At 33.1% G+C, this 24,409-nt stretch overlaps 1 protein-coding gene across 7 annotated transcripts in view; it reads right to left on the bottom strand.

Moving 5' to 3' along the window:
* The window catches only part of CHD6 (chromodomain helicase DNA binding protein 6), a 172,315-nt gene that overhangs the window by 112,030 nt on the left and 35,876 nt on the right, over positions 1-24,409 (bottom strand). For all 7 annotated transcript variants that reach the window (XM_074292626.1, XM_074292628.1, XM_074292633.1 and 4 more), the window contains exon 2: positions 7,012-7,068. In XM_074292626.1, the coding sequence (XP_074148727.1) occupies positions 7,012-7,044 (33 nt within the window). In that variant the 5' untranslated portion in view covers positions 7,045-7,068. The remainder of the gene's footprint in view (positions 1-7,011; positions 7,069-24,409) is intronic.

Raw genomic sequence — 24,409 nt, 5'->3', positions numbered from 1 at the left:
CTCATTTTGCAGATAAGGAAACTGAGGCAGACAGGTTAAGTAACTTGACTAGGATCACCTAGTTAGTAAGGACCTTGGGAAATTTTTAAACCATGGTCCATTTACTGAACAATTTTAAAAATTTTCAGCTTTTAACAACAATCATTTATCTTCTACTGTTTGTATACCCCTTTATCTTACATTGAGGAAAAAAATAAAGGAGAAGGTGCAACAATCAAAGTGCCAATGGGAATCTTCACAGAATTAGTTAAAATCCTAACACAATGCTTAGGGCAAAATAAATAAAGACATGTTTTCGTTAACTGTATTTCATAAGGAAAGGTATTACAGGGGAATAATGGGTAAATGATAGCAAAGAAAAATAAGTATCAACAAATCATTTCAAAACAAAAGAAAAAGAAATTATGAAAATGAATGGAGGACTCCCAATATAACCAAAATGTGCTATAAAAACATACTTATTAAAAACAAAATATCTGTTATTCATATGACTGAGAGATTATATTATTGGAACTATTTATGGAGAGGTTACTGACACCAAGATACACACACACACACACACACACACACACAAACATATATATATATATATATATACACACACACACACACATATATATGTATATATATATATATATATACACAATATATATATACATATATATGTTTGTGTGTGTGTGTGTGTAAATGTGTTTATATATAAATATATATAGTCACAGTAATCTTATTTGTGATAAAAGTTAGAAAACAAGACCAATAAAGTATCATATAAAAGTGTAATGGAATTATTGGTATACTTTAAAGAATGAAAAATACAAATAATACAGAGAAACATGAGAAAGCCTAAAATAAATGCTATAAGGTGAGGAAAATAGAACGAAAAAAACAATATACATATTAGCTTCAACAATAAAAACTCTGGTGAAATACAACAGTCAAATGTTATGCTAAAAACCTAGATTAATTAAATCTACAGCAATCTGTTGATTTATTAGTCTATTAGCCTGTCCAAAAAAAAAAAAAAAAAAAAAAGGAAATAAGATTATTCTAGCATGACATAAACTTGATGAAGCCATGCTGGTTCTTTTGTGATTACAATTTCCTTTTTCAGATGCTCACTAATGTTCCCTTTAATACAAAAAAAAAAAAAAAAAAAAAAAAAAAAAAAATTAAAAAAAAATCTAAAATTGTTCAAAGAACACTGGTCTACATATCTGTAGATTTCATTCTCTTATCTCTTTGGAAAATTAGGGGTTGTTTTTGTTTTTGTTTTTTGGTCTTTCTCCAGTCTTTCAGTACTCTGCCTACTCTATCTCTGTCATCTCTCAAAATTAACTGACAGCAGCTCAGCACATCTAACAGTTATCTGAGAGGCCATCAATATAGTTCAACAGAGCTTAGTGCTTTGACTTTGGAATATCAAAGGCAACTAAATGATCTCATATTTTAGTCCCTATATATTGAATACCAATTCTATTAAGCATTTCGTTTTTTCTACTCCAAAACAGTCAGAATTAATCAGCTAGAAAGTCAGCAAGAATTCATTAAGCGCATATTATATGGTAGGAATTATGTTAAGAATTAAGACTATGAAGAAAAGCAAACAGTCCTTATCCACAAGGAATAAAAATTCTAATGAGAAAAACGATATTCAAATAACTACATATATACAAGAACCATATAGATGGAATACAATCTCAAGATGGAAATTACTTAGAATGGGGAGAACAAGGAATAGCCTCCTGAAGAAGGCAGGATTTGATCTGAGACTTAAAGGAAGCCAAGAGGCAGAGGTGAGAAGGGAAAACATTTCCATGTATGGGGTGTGTGTGTGTGTGTGTGTGTGTGTGTGTGTGTGTGTGTGTCTAGAAATAAATATGGCTGGATTATACTGTATATGAATTGTACAGTGTACAAAGAGTAGAATGATAGGAAGGAACAGATTGTAAAACACTTTAATGCCAAACACAGTCCTTTATATTCAACACTGGAGAAATTTTCTATGATTTAGTATAATTCCCTCATTTTAGAGGTCAGGAAACTTAGGCCTACCAAGGCTATTAAATAGCTTGCTTAAAATTCACAGCTATTAAATAGTATGGGGAGACTTAAATTGTGAGCTTCTGTCTCTAAATTCAGGACTCTTCCCATTGTTACCTCTTTGGAAAAGAAAACAGAACCAAAATAAGAAGTGGGCAGTTCTGCCTTCTAACTTTATCACATTATCAACGTATAGAGCCCAAGAAATAGTCCTATCACTTCCTTGATACTCCACCTTGCTCCAATGTACCTAAGATGTGTCTTCTATTCATTTCTCTGCTTTTCTTGATAATCTCAACCTAAACCTTTTGTTTCTTGACAGTATTATAGGGTTCTAGGATGTGTTTTTGTAATCATCCTCGGATAACCTTCCTCAGCTTTTAAATTTGTGATTTATTATCATTTCTAAACATGGTTATCTCTTCATTAAAAAATGACATTTATAGAGCACTTTAAAGTGCTCTATAGCACTTTATAAGGCTTTATATATTATGCTTTTGGAGATTCCAAACAACCCTCTAAAGTAAGTGCTATGGTTATTACCATCCTCATTTTATTGTTGAGGAAATGGAGATCAGAGAAATTAAGTGCTTTGCCCAGAATTACATAGCTAGTTGGTGTTAGAGGCAGGACTCAAAGAGTCATTTTCCTTACTACAAAATCCATTGTTAAGTTCTTTTTCCTCTCATCAAATTATTTGCTTTTGTGGCTTCAGAATTTTATTCTTCCTTAAAACTCAACATGTCCAAAATTGAACTATCTTCTAGTCCTCTCCCCCTCAAAATCATCCCATTTTCCAAACTTGCCTGTTTCTATCAAAGATAATAGTTTCCTACAACATTCCCAGTTTTAGTTGCTTCAGCCTTTTCCTGGGTTTCCAACTCTTCCTCATCCCACATATACTATCAGTTTTCAAATCCTGTTCTTTCTATTGCCACATCTCTTTTACCTTGACCCCTTCTTTTCATACCCAGCTACCATTTTAGTTCAACCTCTTAATTAATTGGTCTACCTGCTTCAAGTCTCTCACTACTCCAATCTATCTTATCCAAAGCAATTTTTCTTTTAGGTTAAACATATGCAATTAAAAAACCCCATATTTCTACAGTTATATTATGTGCAAGAAAAAAAAATCAAAACACAAGAGAAAAACGGACAAGCAAATAAGAACAAGAAAAAGAAAAAGATGAAAACACCATGCTCCAATATTGTCTCCAACCTCTGGATGTGGTTGGCATTTTCCAACCAAGTCTATTGGAATTGCCTTGAATCACCTCTTTGTTGAAAAGAGCCACTTCCATCACAGCTGATCCTTACACATAATCTTGTTGTTGTTATGTACAATTTTCTCTTGGTTCTGGCTCACTTCACTCAGCATCAATTCAAGCAAATTATCCCAGGCCTTTCTGAAATCAGCCTATTCATTATGTCTTATATCATCAATAATATTCCACTATATTCATATACCATAACTTATTCAACCATTTCCCAACTAATAGGCATCCACTCAATTTCCAGTTCCTTGCCACTATAAAAAAAAAAAACTGCTACAAACATTTTTTTTGCATGTGTCAGTTATTTTCCATCATTTATGATCTCTCTGGGATACAGATCCAGAAATGATCAAAGGGTATGCACACTTTGACAGCCCTTTGGGCATAATTCCAAATTTCTCTTCAGAAAGGATGGATCATTTCACAATTCCACCAACAATGTATTAGTGTTCCAGTTTTCCCACATCTTCAACATTTATCATTAGCTTTACCTGTCATCTTAGCCAATCGGAAAGATATGAAGTGGTACCTCAGATTTGTCTTAATTTGCATTTCTCTAATCAATAGTGATTTAGAGCATTTTTCTATACAAAGCAATTTTTCTTAAATGCACATCAAGCCATGTGACTCCCCTCTCTATTCAATCAATTCCAGTGCTACCTATTGTCCCAGTATAAAATATGAACTCTAGCTTTTTAAAAGCCTGATCCCAATATATTTTTTTCATTCCCACAATAGTTTATTATTCATGTTACTAAGCTCTGCAATTCAGTTAAATTACCATCCTTTTATTTATTCACACATCTCCATTTCCATACTTTTGTATTGGCCATTCTATATAGCTAGAATAAACTCTCTTTCTACCTCTAGTTCTTTATCTCTCTTCCTTTAAAATATACCTTGTGATCATCTTATATATTATTTCTTTTCCAATCATCTCAATTGATAGTGCCTTCCCTCTCAAATTACCCTGTATTGAGCCACTTTGTATATATTTGTATTTAGTTCATTACTTACATTGTATGTATACATATATTTCTCCCATCAGAATATGAGCTCCTGTGAGTAGAGATTATTTTAATCTTTGTACTATTATCACAATTCATAGTAAGCATTCCATAAAAATTCCCTATTGTGTTTTAATAGAAGCAATAGTAGTGGTAAAGGAAAACAAATTTAGGTACCCTGGGTTTTGCGACAGAATAAAGAAAGGATCACAAAAGATACATGAACTCTATGGTATCACATTATAACACACAACAAAAATTTTTGGGGGGAGAGCCCAGACCTATGATTTCATTACTACTCAGAATGAGAGTGGAAATGAAATTTGCAGCTAATGTACAACTTTCTCTTAAAGAATTATCCAGGACTGTGAAGTGATTTGTACAGGGTCTCAAAACTCATCTATAACAGAGCAGCACTTGAACCAAGGTCTTTCTGATTCTTGGGCTCTAGTTCCAATATTGTATTCTTTCTCAACACTGACAACAATTTTCTTAAAATTTATTACATATAAACCATATCATGCTTTCCCTCTCTTTTGTTGTTATTCACTTACTATTATTCAAAATGTCAAAAAGAATGGTTTTAATCATTCCAAATACATTTTCGCTTCCAAAGAAATATATGTATATTTGGAAGCTTTCTTCCCATTACCTCATAATCCATGCCAACAAAAGTAAAGAATCTCAAGTAATCTAATTTACAATGGGGGTCTACAAATTATTACTTATAGCTAAAATCAGATCAAATGTGATTAAGTTTCCCTTTCTTCTAATTAGCAGTTCAATAACAAATTATCATTAGTGCTTTTACCAGTTTCTTTTTAAATCTGAAAATAATAAAGGTCGGTAGAGTAACAATTCTTAAAACAAATCTTTCAAAATTAATTTATATTTGTGTGAGATTTTAAAATTTTTCCTCATAAGGAGAAACAAGGTGACTCCATTTCAAATTCATTATTCACACCAGCTCTTGTGTTGCCTCTAAGGAGTTCCAGGCAAATGCTATTTGCCCTACACCATCCTCCCCTACACCATCACTATATGGGTTATACAACCATTTTTGAAAGTAATTTGGGATTATGTAAACAAAATGACTAAAATCCCCATACCTTTTGACTCAGACATTCTACTACTCAGCATACACTCCAAATAGTTCACTGACAAAAGAAAAGTTCCATATACAGCAAACTATTTTACAGCACAATTTTTCTGTGGTAGTAAAGAACTGGAAACAAAGTAGATATTTATTGATTAGGAAATAGTAAATAACTGTGGTATGTAAATGCAATGAAATATTGCTATGCCTTAAAAGATATATGAAACATGAACACAGAAAAACATGGAAAGATTTAGATGAACTGATATGCAAAAATCAGATCAAAGAAGAAAACAGAACAGCTAGAACCACAACCACTACAAAATAATAAAAATTAATGTAAAATTACAAAGAGCAAGCATGCCCCCAAAGAAGAGGCATGAAAAGATACCTCCTTCACCCTCCTTTGCAAAGGTCAGAGTTTCAGAGCATGGGAATGCTTATATTTTCAGACTTTAATGACATATTCATCAAGATTCACTAGGTTCAAAATACAAAGACACATAGCATACTTATGTTACCACATAGCCAAATAAGAATCAAAGGTCCAGATATCTTTTGACCACAATTAAGAGATCCCAGTCAGACACAAAGAATTTCGCAGGGCCAACAATTACAATGACCAAATCTTATAATGAACCCATCTCAATTAGGAAACAGCAAGTCAAAATATCATTAACTCACTCCTATCGTGATACTTAGAACAAAAGACCTCAGATAACTTAATATCAAATCCTCCACTCCAATCATTTAAAATTGTGAAACAAGAACCAAATACAAAAACAATGACCAATAATAGGTGAACAGGAACAGAATCTGTGATTTCACTGGTATAAGGAATTATTGTATAAGAAAACTCATTCTAGAACCATTTGGCAATTTCCACAACTTAATCTTAGAATACAAGCAGGGGTATGACTCAGCTAACTCAAACCTATTCAAATTTAAAATTGTCAATGTGAACATTTACACTTGAGAAATAGGCAAACTAAAAATTAAGGTTGATTATTCTTTTGCTGACTATTTAAACTTAAGAAACTGCTAATAAGAAGATTAAACTTAATGTCAGGCATACAGGTTGTTAAATATTTTGCAACAAACCATGGCCTGGAGCACAAGAAGGTCAAAAGATTTGCATAGGATCATATAGTAAGCGGGGGTCAGAGGCAATATTTGAACTCAGATCAACCTGGTTTTAAGGTCAAATCTATCTACTATGTCATGTTACCTCACTAGTAGCAATCATAATAAACAAGGTACATCTTATACATAAAAGCAACAATATTTCAGTAAAATAAATTAAATAAGAAAAAAGAATTCTTCCCTCAACTCCTTTTAATGTTCCTATTCGAAGTATATTCAGAAATAATCTGTCAAATTCTCTGAGGTTATACTGAATAAGGGAAGAAAATACTCAGGGACTGAGACTCCCTGATTCATGGAGCTAAATTTTAAGTCACTATGCAGACATAGGGAACCAAACTAGCAGACACCCTCAGAAACTAAAGAATGAGAATAATGTTGCCAGCATTAACTCCCGTTACATGTACCAAGATATTTTAGAAAAAAATTCAAAGGAGATATAGTCACCAACCTGTTTCTCTTTCTTTTGTATTTTCATTATCATCAACTGGAGGCAACAATCTAATTTCTGTAAAACAAAACAAACAACTCAAGGTGAAATTCAAAAACATATTGTTAATTAAAAAAAAAAAACACTTTGCTCAAAACTGACTATGATACAAAGAGAATGTTAAGAGAGATTATTTTTATAATCTATTTCTATCAAAATCTTAAATTCTGTCTTCCTAGAGAAAGGTTAAAATCTAAGTGTTAAGTGAAAAGTTAAAATAATATACTGAATCTTACTATATATATGAAATACTCATTGATGGAGACAGTAAGGTAAGGCAGTCCATTTCCTATTCATGGAAATTGCAGTATAATGAGGTGATAAGGTATGTCAGCAAAAATCACTTTAAAAAAGGCAGGATAAAATTTAAAAGCATCACATGAGAGGAACAAAATGCTAGTGGGAATTCAAGGGATGGTCTTAATACACCTACTGCTTCAGATCACTGAATCTAGTTAGATTTAAAGGCCCATTGAGAATTTTCTCCTATTATTAAGAAATATTGATGCTTATGTACTCAAATGTGAACCCTTGAAATTGACACAATTTAGTAGAATTTTCATCTTCCAGACACTTGATAAAATTCATTATTAGGAAATGAGAGCCTCAAACTCACTTCTCATACATGATTCTTTGTGCTAAGAATTACATTAAATAGCATACAAAACCAATTTACAGAACTTACAAATTAAAAGTATTTGAAGAAAAAAGCATGTATAACACTTTACAAAACTATTATTAGTGGAGGAATAAGTTGAAATTACCTATTCCCAAAGATATGATAGCAATGTCAAAACTAATAAGTAAAAAAAGAATATATATATGTAAATCATAGGCTGCAAAATGTTAGTTTATTTCCAATATCATCAAAAATTCACAAACAAAATAATTCAGTCCTTTAAGGCACAATGGAAAAATTTTTGTCTCATCATAAAAACCTGTGCAATCATAGTAAAGTAACAATCTCTCTGGGCCTCAGTTTCCTCATCTGTAAAACTAGGGGGAGGGGTGAGGAAATGGACTGCCTAATCTCTAAGATTTCTTCCAGCTCTAGAGTTATGATCCAATTACCTGTTACTTTTCTACTCCCCATTCAAAGATAATTACAAATTATATTTGATAAGTATACCCCTTTCTCATTTATTGGCCTCTATTATCAATTAGGTTTTTTTGTTTGTTTGTTTGTTTTTTAAATCACGAATAAGCATTACTGGATATCTCTGGTAAAAGATGCTATGTACATACAGAAGTCTAAGAAAGTTTCTTGACTATGGGAAGCTTCCACTCTAGATGGAAAGAAACAACAAATATAAAAGAGAAATGTTTATATAAAGGTAGGATATGTTAAAGACTAAATTCAGAATGAACTTATTTTATTTTATATCCTATTGTGCGGACAAGTATTTTTACCTACTGAGGAAAATGGAAAACAGCACACAAAAGCAAAAGGTAAGAGATAAAACAAAAATAACAAGAGTAGTTTCAAGGACATACTGAATCATTTAATATGAAAATCCAGCCATATGATGCATTAAAACAGATCTACTACATACCAGGATGCTTTAAGAGGTTTTCAAGTTATTATGGAGCATAGAGCCTCATGGGTTTATCTCATCAGCAAGGCTGATGTCCACTTTCAAATCAGACATCCTCCCTCTTACATCCCTTTTACATTCATTCACTCAGCTAACCTTTGTTAAGAAGCATTATAGCAGAGTACTGTGCTATAATATGTAATATTCAATATTATTGTATAGGTGTACTAGAGAGCTACACAATAAAGTGTTATGTGAATCAAAGGGCCTTATAAAGGAGGGGGGTTAGAGAAAGCATTTCAAAATAGGGAAGAAATTTCAAAGGACAAAAGAGAATATTCTACGCATAGGAAGAAGTGTGCTTAAAGAAAATAATGTGTGAGAGAAAGGAGGATGAGTAGAAAGAGGAGTGATGTGGAAAGAAGAGTGGCAGTGAACATATGGAGAATATTCAGTGCCAGGCAAAAAAAGGCTGATCTTTTTATTAATAAGAATTTATTTATTTATTTATAAAATTAGAATTTATTTCTAAGAAGCTACTGAAGTTCTTTAAGCAGAAATACTGACCAAATATTTGCAGAGAAAAGATAAACCTGACAGTTGATAACATAAAGGAATGAAGTCAGGACAATCTGACTTCCATAAAGGGTAAAGAAGAAGCATTTATTAAGTGCCTACTATGTGATAGGTACTATGCTATGCACTTTACAAATATATATTTTTTTTGATTTTTACAACAACCCTTGGAATTGTATGTGAAAAGCTGGATTTCTCCTGCAAAGAGCTGGAAGAGCAGATAGTGAGAAACATAAATATGGGAAAGCAACGAGGTGGGAGAGATAATCAAGGAAAGGCTTTTTTTTTTTTTTTTTTGATTAAGGTTCTAAGTATGTTATGAATCAAGAAAGTTTGGGGAGTGGAAGAAAAAAAAAGTAGGTATAGAACAAATGTGGAAATAGTCAAGAATAAGTCAATCTTTAGTATGAAAGAGACTGAGTACTCTTCAAAGAAAAAATATTAAGATAAAAAGCTTTCTTTTTTCTCTTGTTTTTTCTTTCATTCTTTATATTCAAGTCAATATTTATTTCCTATACAAGGATATACAGGAGATTGGAATGGGGGCAGGAATGGAGAGAGAAATACAAAAACAAATGAGATTTCTAACCTCAAGGAGTTTATAATCTAGTTGGGAAGGTAAGATAGGTATACAAACTATTAATTTTCATAGTGTTAGTATTCTGTGATCTTTTAAAAATTATTGATTTATATTGGATTTAACATATATTTTAACATTAAATATATTGGACTACCTGCCATCTAGGGGAGAGGGTAGGGGGAAGAAGGAAAAAAATTGGAAAAGAAGGTTTTGCAAGGGTCAATGTTGAAAAATTATCCATGCATATGTTTTGTAAATAAAAAGCTTTAATTAAAAAAAAAAAAAAAAAAAGAAAGAAAAAAAAAAAAAACTGTTGATATTATCCATGTTAACTTGTGTCCAGGTCTTAACTAGCTTCACTAACAAGCATTTGATTTATTTTTTTTTTCAAACCAATACCAGATAGTTTTGATAACTACTATTATGTAATATGGGATTATTTTTATTTTTCTCTTGAATTTTTGTTGTCTTTCCAAGTAAGCAGCCATTGGTAGTTTGGTATACCACAAATTAAATCTAGGTAGTAGCATCATTTTTATTGTAACATGTATAACCAGGTCATGGACATTCAATTTTTCTCTAATTATTTAGACCTCTTTTGTATTTGTATATATATGTGTGCATGGAGTAGTTTACATATGTAAACCTGTATATGTTTTGGTAGGTTAACAACAACTTATTTTATGGATTTCAGTTATTTTAATAGTTTCTTTTTCTAATACTTCCTCCTAGTTTTTAATAATAATTGTGAAATACTGACTTTTATTTATTTTGTTTTCTACTTTGTATTCTACTTCTTTACAATAGAAGTTCCACATGTGTTTCTTTGCTATTCCTCTGTTATTGATTGCATAAATATATTATCAGTAATCTCTACTTAGAATACTATTTCTTCCTGGAGAATGTGAATTAGTTTATAGGATTTTTTGCCTGCCAATCACACAATGTGTACATATGTTTTCTCTCTCTCTCTCTCTCTCTCTCTCTCTCTCTCTCTCTCTCTCTCTCTCTCTCTCTCTCTCTCTCTCTCTCTCTCTCTCTCTCTCTCTCTCATATGCCAGGCATGTGCAAGATTAGATTCACATAACTTTTTCACAACTTCTACTCATCTATGTTCTATTTTTATTACAGAATAGTCTAAGTATAAGAAACTGTATGCTTAAGGCAAATAGGGGATGTGAGAAAAAGGTGGATTAGTAGAAAAAAGGAGTGATATGGAATCTTTTCTAACTTTCCTATTTCTGTCAAGGGTACCACTATCTGTCCAGTCACTCATTTTGGCAATCTCAGTGTCTTCTCTCACTTCTCATTTGCTTTATTCTTGCCTCTTGCTTCTCCCATTCAATTACCAAAGTTTTAATTCTGTCTTCACAACATCTCTCCCCTCTGTCCATTTTCTTCCATTCATATGGTCACCAACCTAATTCAAATCCTTATCTATACTAGTCTAAGAACCTTCTAAGTGACCTCTACCCTCCCATACTCTTCTTTACCCTTCCAAGCTACCAAAATGATATTCCTAAAGTCTAAGCCTGACCATGTTACACCACCTGCTTTAAGAAGTTCAATGGTGCCCTACTTCCTCTAGGATCAAATACAAAGTGTTGTCATTTAAAATTCTTCACAATTTATCTTTACCCCATCCCATTCTCCAGACTTATTAACATATTATTCCCCTTCACACACTCTATAATTCAGCTCAATTGATATTCTTCCTATCCTTCAATAACATATAAGACATTAATTCTCTGGTTCTACTTAAACAGACAATGGAAAACACACTCCTTTCCTCTGTTTTCCCCCTAGCTTTCTCCTTAGTCCAAGCAATAAATTCTCCATGAGAATTCCTTATTTGAAATTACTTTGTAACTACTTACGATGTAGTCTGCATTTGTATATTGCATATATATTGTTCCCCTCAAAAAATGGAAACTCCTCTAAGGGCTAGGGCTATTTCAATTTGTCTTTTTATCTCCAGAGCTTAGCGTAGTGCTTGTAATTGGTAGTTAAAAAAACACAAATTAAAACAATGTTCAGGCATTACTTCATAGGTACCAAATTGAAACAGATGACAAAAGATGAAAATAATTACACTAGAGAGCTAGAAACTAATGTACATTTGGCAAAGTCACATTAACTGTGTGACCACAATGGCAAATAATTTGGAATTAGTCAAGAAAAGAGATTAAGCTATAACTTTTAGCTAGTAATTCTGCTATTGTATATCATGATGAAGTCAATGATAAAAAGAAGTCTCATAATGATCAAAATATTCATATAATACTTTCTATAATTAGGAAAAAGCTGAAAACAAATTATGTGTCTAGGACTCATGAATATCCTAGCAAATTATGTAATATGAATGTGATGAAATACATTAGGGAAATACAATGAGGAGCTCAAAGAGATGCCATGTAATTTCTATGAACAGCTGCATTAGGAAGCAGAACCAGGTGATAATATATATATATATATATATATATATATATATATATATATATATATATATATATATATATATATATATATAACAGGTCATTGTGTGTGTGTGTGTGTGTGTGTGTATATATATATATATATATATATATATATATATGTATATATATATATATATATATGATGTAGACAACTCTCAGTAAGGAAACTATACCAATGCAAATCAGCGTCTGCTTGGCAACAAATTAAAGAGGCAAGTATAGGTTATATATAAGGAAAAACTTGCTAAAAATTAAAGTGGACTTTGCTATATTCTTGAGGCTGGGTATTCACTGATTGGGCATGTTAAGGTACATATTCTTTTAAGGTATGAGGTGGACAAGCTGGCTAATGACCTTTATAGCTCCAAAATTTTTTTGACTCAGTAAAAACTTGATGATAGGTCCACTGCCAAAAGTAGACAGATATAGACATAAAAACCTACTTTAATGGGGAAAAAGATCTGTCTAAAACAAATATCTAAACAACAAAACTTAATCAAGAGGAAATAAAAACTTCATTAAAAGGAACAATAGAATAATTTGAGGAGGAATAGGTTTGAGTGTTCTCCAGGAAAATAGATAAAGATAAGGAACACAATTCTAATAGTAAGCCCAGACAATATGAGAAGCTTTAAAACTATTTCTAATTGTAATGGCTTACATTCAAAATAAGTAACTGAATTCAACAGATACTTGTTGAAGTATGTTGGATCAAGTAAGTCCTTATTTTTAGTCCTATAGAAGATAAAGTATGACAAGTGGTCCATGTCCTCAAAGAGTTTCAATTTTATTTAAAAAATGAAATGCAGTTTGAGAAAATCCAACATCTATTCCTATTAAAAACACTAGACAGTATAGGAATAAATGAGCTTTTCCTTAAAATAGTCAGTAGCACCTATCTAAAACCACCAGTAAGTATCATATATAATGGTGATAAATTGGAACCATTCTCAATCAAATCAGGAATGAAAAAAGATTGCCTACTATCACCCTTACTATTCAAAATTGTATTAGAAATGTTAGCTTTGGCAATAAGAAATGAAAAGGAGATTAAGGGAATTAGAGTAGGTAATGAAGAAATGAAATTATCACTCTTTGCAGATGATATGATAGTATACTTAGAGAACTCCAGAGATTCTACTAAAAAGCTATTAGAAATAATCCACAACTGTAGCAAAGTTTCAGGATACAAAATAAATCCACATAAATCATCAGCATTTTTATACATCACCAACAAAATACAACAGCAAGAGATACAATGAGAAATTTCATTTAAAATAACTGTTCACAGTATAAAATATTTGGGAATCTATCTGCTAAAAGAAAGTCAGGAACTATATGAGCAAAACTATAAAACACTTTCCACATAAATAAAGTCATATCTAAACAACTGGAAAAATATTAGGCCGTGTGAATATAATAACGATGACAATACTACCTAATCTATTTATTTAGTGCTATACCAATCAGACTCCCAAGAAACTATTTTAATGACCTAGAAAAAATTATAACAAAATTCATATGGAAGAACAAAAGGTCAAGAATTTCAAGGGAGCTAAAAAAAAAAAAAAAAAAAAAAAAAATCAAACGAAGGTGGCCTAAATGTACCTGATCTAAAACTATATTATAAAGCAGTGGTCACCAAAACCATTTGATATTGGCTAAGAAATAGACTAGTTGATCAGTGAAAATAGGTTAGGTTCACAGGACAAAACAGTCAATAACTATAGTAATCTAATATGTGACAAACCTCAAGACCCCAGCTTTTGGGATAAGAATTCACTATTTGACAAAAACTGCTGGGAAAATTGGAAATTAATGTGGCAGAAACTAGGCATGGACGCACATTTAACACCTTACACCAAGATAAGATCAAAATGGATTCATGATTTAGATATGAAGAACGAGATTATAAATAAATTAGAATAACATAGGATAGTTTACCTCCCAGACTTGTGGAGGAGGAAGGAATATGTGATCAAAGAAGAACTAGAGATCATTATTGATCACAAAATAGAAAATTTGATTATATCAAGTTAAAAAGTTTTTGTACAAACAAAATTAATGCAGACAAGATTAGAAGGGAAGAAGTAAACTGGGAAAACATTTTAATAGTCAAAGGTTCTGATAAAGCTTCATTTCCAAAATATATAGAGAATTGACTCTAATTTATAAGAAATCAAGCCATTCTCCAATAGATAAGTGGTCAAAGGATATGAACAGACAATTTTCAGATGATGAAATTGAACCTATTTCTACTCATATGAAAGAGTGTTCCAAATCATTATTGACCAGAGAAATACAAATTAAGACAACTCTGAGATACCACTATATACCTGTCAGATTGGCTAAAATGACAGGGAAAGACAATGATGATTGTTGGAGGGGATGCAGGAAAACTGGAACACTGATACACTGTTGGTGGAGTTGTGAACAGATCCAACCATTCTGGAGAACAATTTGGAACTATGCTCAAAAAGTTATCAAACTGTGCATATCCTTTGATCCAGCAGTGTTGCTACTGGGCTTATATCCCAAAGAGATATTAAAGAAGGGAAAAGGAGCTGTATGTGCAAAAATATTTGTGGCAGCCCTTTTCATAGTGGCTAGAAACTAGAAATTGAATGGATGCCCAACAATTGGAGAATGGTTTTGAAAGTCAGGTAGGATTTGGAAAGAAGATGGTGAAAATGGGATATCCTGAAATAATGTAGAGAAATAAGGAAAGTATGTTATGGCATGAGCATGTTGAAGACAGTACCCTGCTTGGAAAACAGAAATCTAGTGAAAACATTAGAAATGTTTTTAGGGTCAGATGCTAGAATACTTTGAAAGCAGTATATAATCTGGAACGGAATGGAGGATACAGAATTATAGTTAGAAAAAACTGGATTTAAAAGTAGTACCTGTAACAAAATAGTTGTACAACCATAGTCAAAATCATTTAACTTCTACATTTCTTAGTTTCTTCATCTGTAAAACAGTGATGATACCTACAGAAAAACTAATATGGCATAATAAATACAGCACCAGCCTTGCAATCAGAAAGTCCTAAATTTAAGCACTGCCTCGGACATATATTAGTTGTGTTAACTATAGGCAAGTCATTTAAGGTCTCAGAGCTCCAGACAACTCTAAGAATAAGTTTCTGTAAAGTTGCCAAGCTTCATTGGAGAAATGAGTTTCTACTTTGGAAATTCCCTACATGAATGAAATCACAAATCCAGACCAAAAAAAAATCCACCCTAAAACCCAAAATACTTTTAGTACCTACTTATCTTACAGTGTCATCATGAGGTTCAAAAGACATAATATATGAAGGATGCTACATGAAGCTTCAAGTACTATTAGCTATTAATGTCAAGCTGAGAATCTTGTGCTTTCTCCTACTGGTAACAGATGTTGCAAGGTGAAACTGAAATTGGATCAAGTAGTGGTATGGAGGGACTGGAGGGGGAAGAAAAAGAGACTAGAGTCAAAGACTACAACAATCTATGAATAAGATAAAAACCTGAATTAAAGCAAAAGCAATAACAAGGAGAAAGGAGAGGAAAATGGGGTTTTTGAGATATTTTCAAACAAAGTTGAAGCCAAAATTAAAAGAGAAAATTCTTAATCAAAACAACAAATAATTATTTAACACTACTTCACACATGGTAGATGCAGGATCCCAGATAAAATTAAAGATGTTTCCAAAATTTCTAGCCTGATTAGAAGAATGGTGGCAATGAGGGGATAAAGAAAGAAAGAAGCTAGGAAGAAATGTGAGAAAAAAAATTCATTTTGATTATGTTGAATTTAAAATAACAAGCACATCTAAATGGAAAGATGACAGAATCTTAAAAATTTAGAATTTCAGAGTTAAATAGTATCTTGGGGAATTAATCTGGTCCATTCCCTTTACTTTACAAATGAGGAAACTGAAGCCTAGACAGCAAAGTAATTTGTCCAATGTCAGTAGAAATGCCAGTACTAAAACTCAGGTCCACAGACCTGAATACTCTTTCTACTTTTAATGAAGTTTTTTTTTTTTTTTTTTTTTTTAATAGACAGCTGAAAATTAGGAGAGCAAGCAAATGATTGGGTCAAGAAGATAGATGCAGATTTGGAACTCTTCTGTCATAGGAACAGATGAGGTTTTTCAGGTGAAATGTGGAGGAAGCTATATAACTAAACCAGGTCATTCCACTCATAGCTTCCCTACAGTAGCCCTGGGAATCAAAAAAGTATTCTTTCTCCACTGAGTATTTCACTTTCCTGTGTTTTCCTACGGCTGTATTTCTAGCACTTTGTTTTTAGAGTAAATGGTAGAAGACTGGGGAAACATACAGAGATACCTCCCAATATAGTAGAAGATTTATATGAACCATTTTAGGGAAGATTAACTGAATCTTAGGATTCAATGGGATTGAAGACTTCGAATAACTTATAAGATAACTTAAAAGTCTTGAGGGATATAACTGAAATTAATTCTGCTAAATCATTATATTTGAAACATTTAATTTGATTTTTGAATTGTTAAAATGTGTATAAAATAAACTATTTTTTTGAGTACATGCCTAGAAATACCTATATACCTAGAAATCCATGAGGTTCCAGATGTCACAAGCAGATTGTCCTCATATCCCTAAAAGCAGTATGACATACTATTATCTGAAATACTGGATTTGGAAGCAGGAAGTCTGAGTTTCAAATTTCACACATCAGGGCAAATCATTTACAACCTCTAAGTACTTCATGGCAAATTTCTAGGCAAATCCCTAGGATAGGAGGATCATAGAATTAGAGCTGGAAGGATTGTTGGAGGTCATCAACTCCTTCATCTTAAAGATGAAGAAACTGTGGCCCAAAAAAGTGAAGTGATTTGATAAAGCTTGGTAATAATTTCAGGGAGACTACTTTTACACCCAAAAGAGAACAATTCATCTAATTCAAAACTGTGGGAAACAAAATAATCACAAGTAGAAACAAATAAGAACACTGGCTCAAAAACAGCAATAAATATTTTGCTTTTTGACTCCACCTTAAAAACTAATTTTTCTAGTGATATCTGGAATGCCACAACTAGTCTAGGGCCAATATGAAAAATAATATAAAAGTATGGTCACCACAAAAATGAAAGGAATTTAAGATCTTCCAACTTCACCCAAATGAAACTATGGGATTATTCATAGATAGAAAAAACATGGAATGAAGATTTTGCTAGGAGTTCCTCTATTTTAAGATTCTATGATGAAAACTTGGATACAACATTTCTCTCACAAGTGCTTTTGCTTCTGCAAGGAGATATTGCAGTTTGTTGACCTCCAAAATCATACTTTTTGAATGTACTATTCCATCTATATCTTATTTTTTCAAGATACCTGGAATGATGATAGCAGAAGTAGTGGTGGTAGCAAATAAGAAGCAAAAACTGTTCTAGATCAAAGATCTAGAACTAAGCCAAGAATTGGGTAAGCATAGAGGACACTAAAGTGTGACAACAATGTGGCCTGTTAGAGCATTGCAGGGCACATTCTCTCCACTGCTCACCACCCCTTCACTCACACACTAGTTTTGTTGTGATGGTTGAGTTTCTGGGAGGAAAGGAAGAAGGAGCAAAGGAGAAACCCTATTTTCTCAAGCACTCAGAACTTGCTTGAGTAAGCAGATTCCTGAAGATTGTCAATAGTTTCCTTTGAGATTTGCTCACAACTATAAAATATATCCCCCTTATAGGACCAATCTTCTAAACTAAGCACCAACTAAATATTCTCTAACTCAAAGTAATAAAATCGTGGGAAACTTCTTAATCATCTTTCATGAAGTAAAACTGTTAGACGTACAAAGAGTCCTCTCTTTTTTTTTCTTCTATTTTGCTCATCTAATTGCCAACATGCAGTGAAAAAGAAATTTTCATTAATAATTTGTTCATTCCTTCATTTCCAATACTTTTCTTCTTCTTCAGTACAAAAATTCATTTACTGAAGACACAGGGGTGTCATCTAGTGGCAAAAAAGAGTAAAAGCAGATTTCCTAATTTATAGGATATAAATCTAACTTTATGGGTGATGGGTAGAAAATGGGCCACTTTGAGCTTCACTACATTGCATATATAATACATATGGAGGAAGAAGAACAATGGGTTGCTCAAATACTCACAGAATCTCAAAGTGGGAATGGATCTTAGAGACTACCCTAGACTAGACCATACTCAAACAAGATTCACCACTACAACATAGCTGAAAAATGGTTAGCTAGAGTTTGCTTGAAGACTTCCAGTAAGGAGAAACTTAATACCTTAGGAAAGATCCCATTTTACTTTTGAATTGCTCCATTATTGGAGAGGCATCTGTATCAGTAGACTTGGAAAAAAGATCAGTAAGTTAGGAATCTGGAGAGACCTGGGATCAAATCTTTCTTCTAACACAAATAAATCATCTAACTTTTATAAGGCTCATCTATAAAATGAGGATAGGCACATAGACAAGAAATGGAATGCCCTGTGTAAGAAACAAAAATAGACCAGTTTTATTGAATTATAGAGGATAAGAGGAATAATAAAGTCCAACAAACATAGAAAGGTAGGTTGGACAGCTGAGTTGCTCTCCTTGCTTTCTCAAGCCAACTCCACTAAAAAGCTGTCTCAATTATTTTCTCCTCTCACTACTCAGTACTTTACAATCTGGTTCTAATCTCATCATCCAAATGAAGCCATTCTTCCCAAAGTTACCAAATGGGTCTTTTCTCATCCACAACCTCCCTGACCTATCTAGTTCATCTGACACTGGTGACCACCCTGTCCTTCAGGATCCTCTCCCCCTCCAACTTTTTGTAATGTTGCTCTTTCCTGATTTTCTTCCTACCCATCTGATTTCTCCTCAGTTTCTAGGAAGTTCATCATTCACATTATATGCTTTGACTGTAAGTATTTCCAGAGGCTGTGTCCTAAGCCCTAACTTCGTTTATTTTTGTTCTTCCAATCTAATAAAAGCTTATTTTCTTAATGAATCTTAAGTATATCTTTGCTAGTTTCTGCTTTAATACCTCTGCTCGTACTGTTTAACCCTATCTGAAATGCCTTTCCCTCATTTATGACCAATTCATAGGATTGTGGAGGAAAAGGGGAGATGCTAGTCCAAAAATCTCAAGATCCTTTAACTATATCTACACAAACAATTAACTAGAATATGGCTGAAAAGTGATTATCTAGCTTTTGCTTGAAGACTTTTGCAGAGAAGAAAACCAATATTCTCATGGAAAAATCTCATTTTTACTTCTAGCTAGCTCTAGTTCTTAGAGAGGACAGGTTAATCAGTAGACTTGGAAATGTAGAGAAAGTTGGCATCAAATCCTGGCTCTAAAACAAGAAAGTCCATTAATTTTTCTAAGTTTTCAACTTCATCATTCATCACTTCCTTCAAGATTCAATTCAATTCACTTTTCCAAAATGCTCTCTTTTACTCTCTCCCTACCCACGTTTCATCCTTTGGGTCAATTTTCTTAATAACAGTCAAGTCAACAAACACTAATTAAGTGTTTACTATATGCCTAGCACCAAACTAAGCCCTGGTAATATAAATACTGTAAGAAAGCTCCTACCCTAATTATAAGAGGGTCAAAACAACACATAAAAGTAAGCTAAAATCTTGAAAAGGATAGAAAAGGTACTCACTCATGCAAGCATGGTAGAGTAAGTCCATGAGTGAAGTCAAGAGAGGAATCAATGCATAACTGCCCTCAATGTTTTCCCTAAAATGGGAGTTTCTAGGAGTAATCAGTCAAAGGAAAGAAGTATACTCTGCAAGGACAAAGGGTACTTTCAGTATAAGAGCACCAGGGGTTGAGGGAATTTTCAGAGTGACAAGACATATTAAAGAAAGTCTAGAGTTAGGAGGGAAGCCTAAAGAGTAATGATAACACATGTTTGCATATATTATCATTAATCATTAATTTGTTTGTGTTTTTTCTTTATATGTTTATCTTGTCCATAGCTTAAGCATAACTCAAGGACTAAAGCCACGTCTCACTTCCTTTGGCATGAATTGGACTAGATAGTAATTAAGGTCCCTTCCAACTAGAAAAAGCAATGATTCTGCTGCTCTGGTATAATTCACAGGGCCTAAAAGTAAGAGTTAAGCACAATCACAGAATCTAAAACAACAATAAATACATGCAGTCCAGACCAATTTCTAATTTAAAAAATGAAGAAATTAAGACATTTTATTACTGTGAATCTTAGTTTCCTCAGTGGTAGAATGACTTCTAAGATCTTCTCTGACCTTCCATGTTCCCATGAGATCCATCCAGAGTTTGAATTTGACCTACAGCTAGGACTAAAGACCAGATCTCCTGATTCCTGTCTAGCACTCATTACACTATACTATATTACACTTAATAATAAAAAAAAAAGAATAGAGTAGAACTAGAAGGAGTGGTAAAGAATTTAAATCTTTAAACTATCTCTGAAGGAACTACTATATGCAAAGTATTGTGATAGGCATTAACAGTAAGAAAAAACTGAAGCAGTCCTTGCTTCAAGACATTTTGCATTTTCTAGTAAGGGAATACCTCTCTTACACACACACACACACACGCACACGCACACACACACACACACACACACACACACACACACAGACACACACACACACAGACACACACACACACACACACACACAGAGCAAGCGACTGGAGGATCCAAAAAGTTTCATGGAAGAAACAGATCTTTAAAGAAAAATAAGGATTCTAAGAAGCAAAAATGGAGAGTACATCAACCACCTTTTCTGATTAGTTGGTTCCTCCCAGAAACTCTAGTTTAAGGAAAGCTTTAAGGAGGTACAGAACGAGGCTTGCAGGTATTTATAGAGGTAGGAGATGAAGACTCTAGTTTGAAAAAGAACTGGCAATCCAATTTGGTTAGTATAAGCAGTTTATGAAGAAGAGCAATTGGCTAGGCTGTATAGACAAGTAGGAACCATAATATATATGATCTTTTTAAAAGTTAAGGGGTTAAATCTTAAAGTCTGCTGTATACAGACTAATAATGATATGACAACTTAAAATGATTCTTAAAGAAAACCATCATCTTTTCTTAGACTTATAAAGTAGATAGGACAGCCATCATCCCTGAGTTAATAATGAGAAGATTGAAGGAGGCTAACTTACTTATAGAAAGATGGGACTAGAACTAGTCTAGGGATAACTCATCCTAGATTTTTTTCCCACTAGCTTTTATTTTTTTTTAACTGGATCTCTGATTTGAAGGAATTCACAAATGAGAAACTTCCTCTAACAGTGCAGATTCATGCTTTCTAGTTTTTAGTTTCCTGGGACACCAAAAGGTTAAATGTCTTGCCTACGATTACAAACCCAATCTGTGAATAATCTGGTTCTTCCAGGCTAAGACAAGCTCTATACAGATGCTGCCTATTTACTAGTAATAATATTAAATGATGAAAATATATTTTACACTACACCTGACTCTCATCAATCTGCCTCTAATCTATGAGATTATGGTGCATCATTTTCATAAAATACTTTGTAATATATGATAAAAGGACAGTATAATGGCAGAGTATAAAACACAGCTGGCCTTAGAATCAGAAAATGGTCTTCAGGCCCCATCCTTTCACACTAACTGTTTTTACTAACTATGTAACCTCTCAGTGCTTTAGAAAAATTCTGTAAAGATATTTAAGCTATAGAGAAGTTTTTCCTGCAGTGACAAGTAGATTCCCTCATCCAGGGAATTCCCATCACTAATGAAGTCACAATTTCAGTCTCTTTCATACTTAGATACATTTTTGATGATGATAACACTCAATTACTTGATGCAACTAGCATAGGACCTCTAAGGACAGCAAAAGGACTGCCCTAATGGGCTTTACACATACACACACACACACACACACACACACACGATAAATATTAAAATATTTTCTTTTTTTTTAATTTAATTTTATTTATTTATTTATTTATTTATTTTTGTATTCATTTTTCCAAATTACCCCCCCTCCCTCTATTCCCTCCCCCCGATGACAGGCAATCCCATACATTTTACATGTGTTACAATATAGTCTAGGTACAATACATGTGTGTGAATATCATTTTCTTGTTGCACAATAAACATTAGAATCCGAAGGTACATGCAACCTGGGCAGACAGATATTAGTGCTAACAATTTACATTCACTTCCCAGTGTTTCTTCTCTGGGTGTAGCTACCTCTGTCCATCATTGATCAACTGGAAGTGAGTTGGATCTTCTTTATGTTGAAGATTTCCACTTCCATCAGAATACATCCTCATACAGTATTGTTGTTGAAGTGTACAGTGATCTTCTGGTTCTGCTCATTTCACTCAGCATCAGTTGATTTAAGTCTCTCCAGGCCTCTCTGTATTCCTCCTGCTGGTCATTTCTTACAGAGCAATAATATTCCATAACCTTCATATACCACAATTTACCCAACCATTCTCCAACTTGATGGACATCCATTCATCTTCCAGTTTCTAGCTACAACAAAAAGAGCTGCCACAAACATTTTGGCACATATATGACTCTTTCCGCTCTTTAGTATTTCTTTGGGATATAATCCCAGTAGTAGCGCTGCTGGGTCAAAGGGTATGCACAGTTTGATAACTTTTTGGGCATAATTCCAGATTGCTCTCCAGAATGGCTGGATTCTTTCGCAACTCCACCAGCAATGTATTAGTGTCCCAGTTTCCCCACATCCCCTCCAACATTTATCATTATTTGTTCCTGTCATCTTAGCCAATCTGACAGGTGTGTAGTGGTATCTCAGAGTGGTCTTAATTTGCATTTCTCTGATCAGTAGTGATTTGGAACACTCTTTCATGTGAGTGGATATAGTTTCAATTTCTCCCTCTGAGAATTGTCTGTTCATATCCTTTGACCATTTATCAATTGGAGAATGGTTCGGTTTCTTATAAATTATGGTCAGTTCTCTATATATTTTGGAAATGAGACCTTTGTCAGAACCTTTGTTTTTAAAAATATTTTCCCAATTTGTTACTTCCCTTCTAATCTTGTTTGCATTAGTATTATTTGTACAGAAACTTTTTAGTTTGATGTAATCAAAATCTTCTATTTTGTGATCAATAATGATCTCTAGTTCTCCTCTGGTCATAAATTCCTTCCTCCTCCACAAGTCTGAGAGGTAGATTATCCTCTGTTCCTCTAATCTATTTATTATCTCCCTCTTTATGCCTAAATCATGGATCCATTTTGATCTTATCTTGGTATATGGTGTTAAGTGTGGATCCATATCTAATTTCTGCCATACTAATTTCCAGTTTTCCCAACAGTTTTTTCCGAATAATGAATTTTTATCCCTAATGTTGGAATCTTTGGGTTTGTCAAAGATTAGATTGCTAAAGATGTACCATTTTTTGTCCTTTGTATCTAATCTGTTCCACTGATCGACCGGTCTATTTCTTAGCCAATACCAAATGGTTTTGGTGACTGCTGCTATATAATATAGCTTTAGATCAGGGACACTTAGACCACCTTCCTCTGAGTTTTTTTTCATTAGTTCCCTTGCAATTCTCGACCTTTTATTCTTCCATATGAATTTTGTTGTTATTTTTTCTAGGTCATTGAAATAGTTTCTTGGGAGTCTGATTGGTATAGCACTAAATAAATAGATTAGTTTGGGGAGTATTGTCATCTTTATTATATTCGCTCGGCCTATCCAAGAGCACTGAATGTCTTTCCAATTATTTAAATCTGATTTTATTTTTGTGGCAAGTGTTTTGTAATTTTTCTCATATAATTCCTGACTTTTCTTTGGTAGATGGATTCCCAAATATTTTATACTCTCAACATTTGTTTGGAATGGAATTTCTCTTTGTATCTCTTGCTGTTGCATTTTGTTAATATTAAAATATTTTCAAGAGTTATGTTTTGGGCCAGAACTTTTGTACTTAAAACAAGGATTCTTACAAGATGCTAAGTGGAATTAATAAGACAATGATTATCTAGTTTAGCATGGTATTAATAGTTTTCTAGTTCTGTACATGTACTTAGTACTTAATATAATTCTACAAGATTCATACCTATGATAATGTAATTACAATAAAGTACATAACAGCCAGCAAAGACTGGATGAGATTCATTCCATCTTCAGTCAGGCTCCTGTTGGCTCTCCTGAGGTTCTGAGGAAAGCAGAGACAGTTTCATTCCCTCATTCACC

This window comes from Sminthopsis crassicaudata, chromosome 2, assembly GCF_048593235.1.
Source record: "Sminthopsis crassicaudata isolate SCR6 chromosome 2, ASM4859323v1, whole genome shotgun sequence".
NCBI lineage: Eukaryota > Metazoa > Chordata > Mammalia > Dasyuromorphia > Dasyuridae > Sminthopsis > Sminthopsis crassicaudata.
This window is presented reverse-complemented; position numbering and strand designations above follow the sequence as displayed.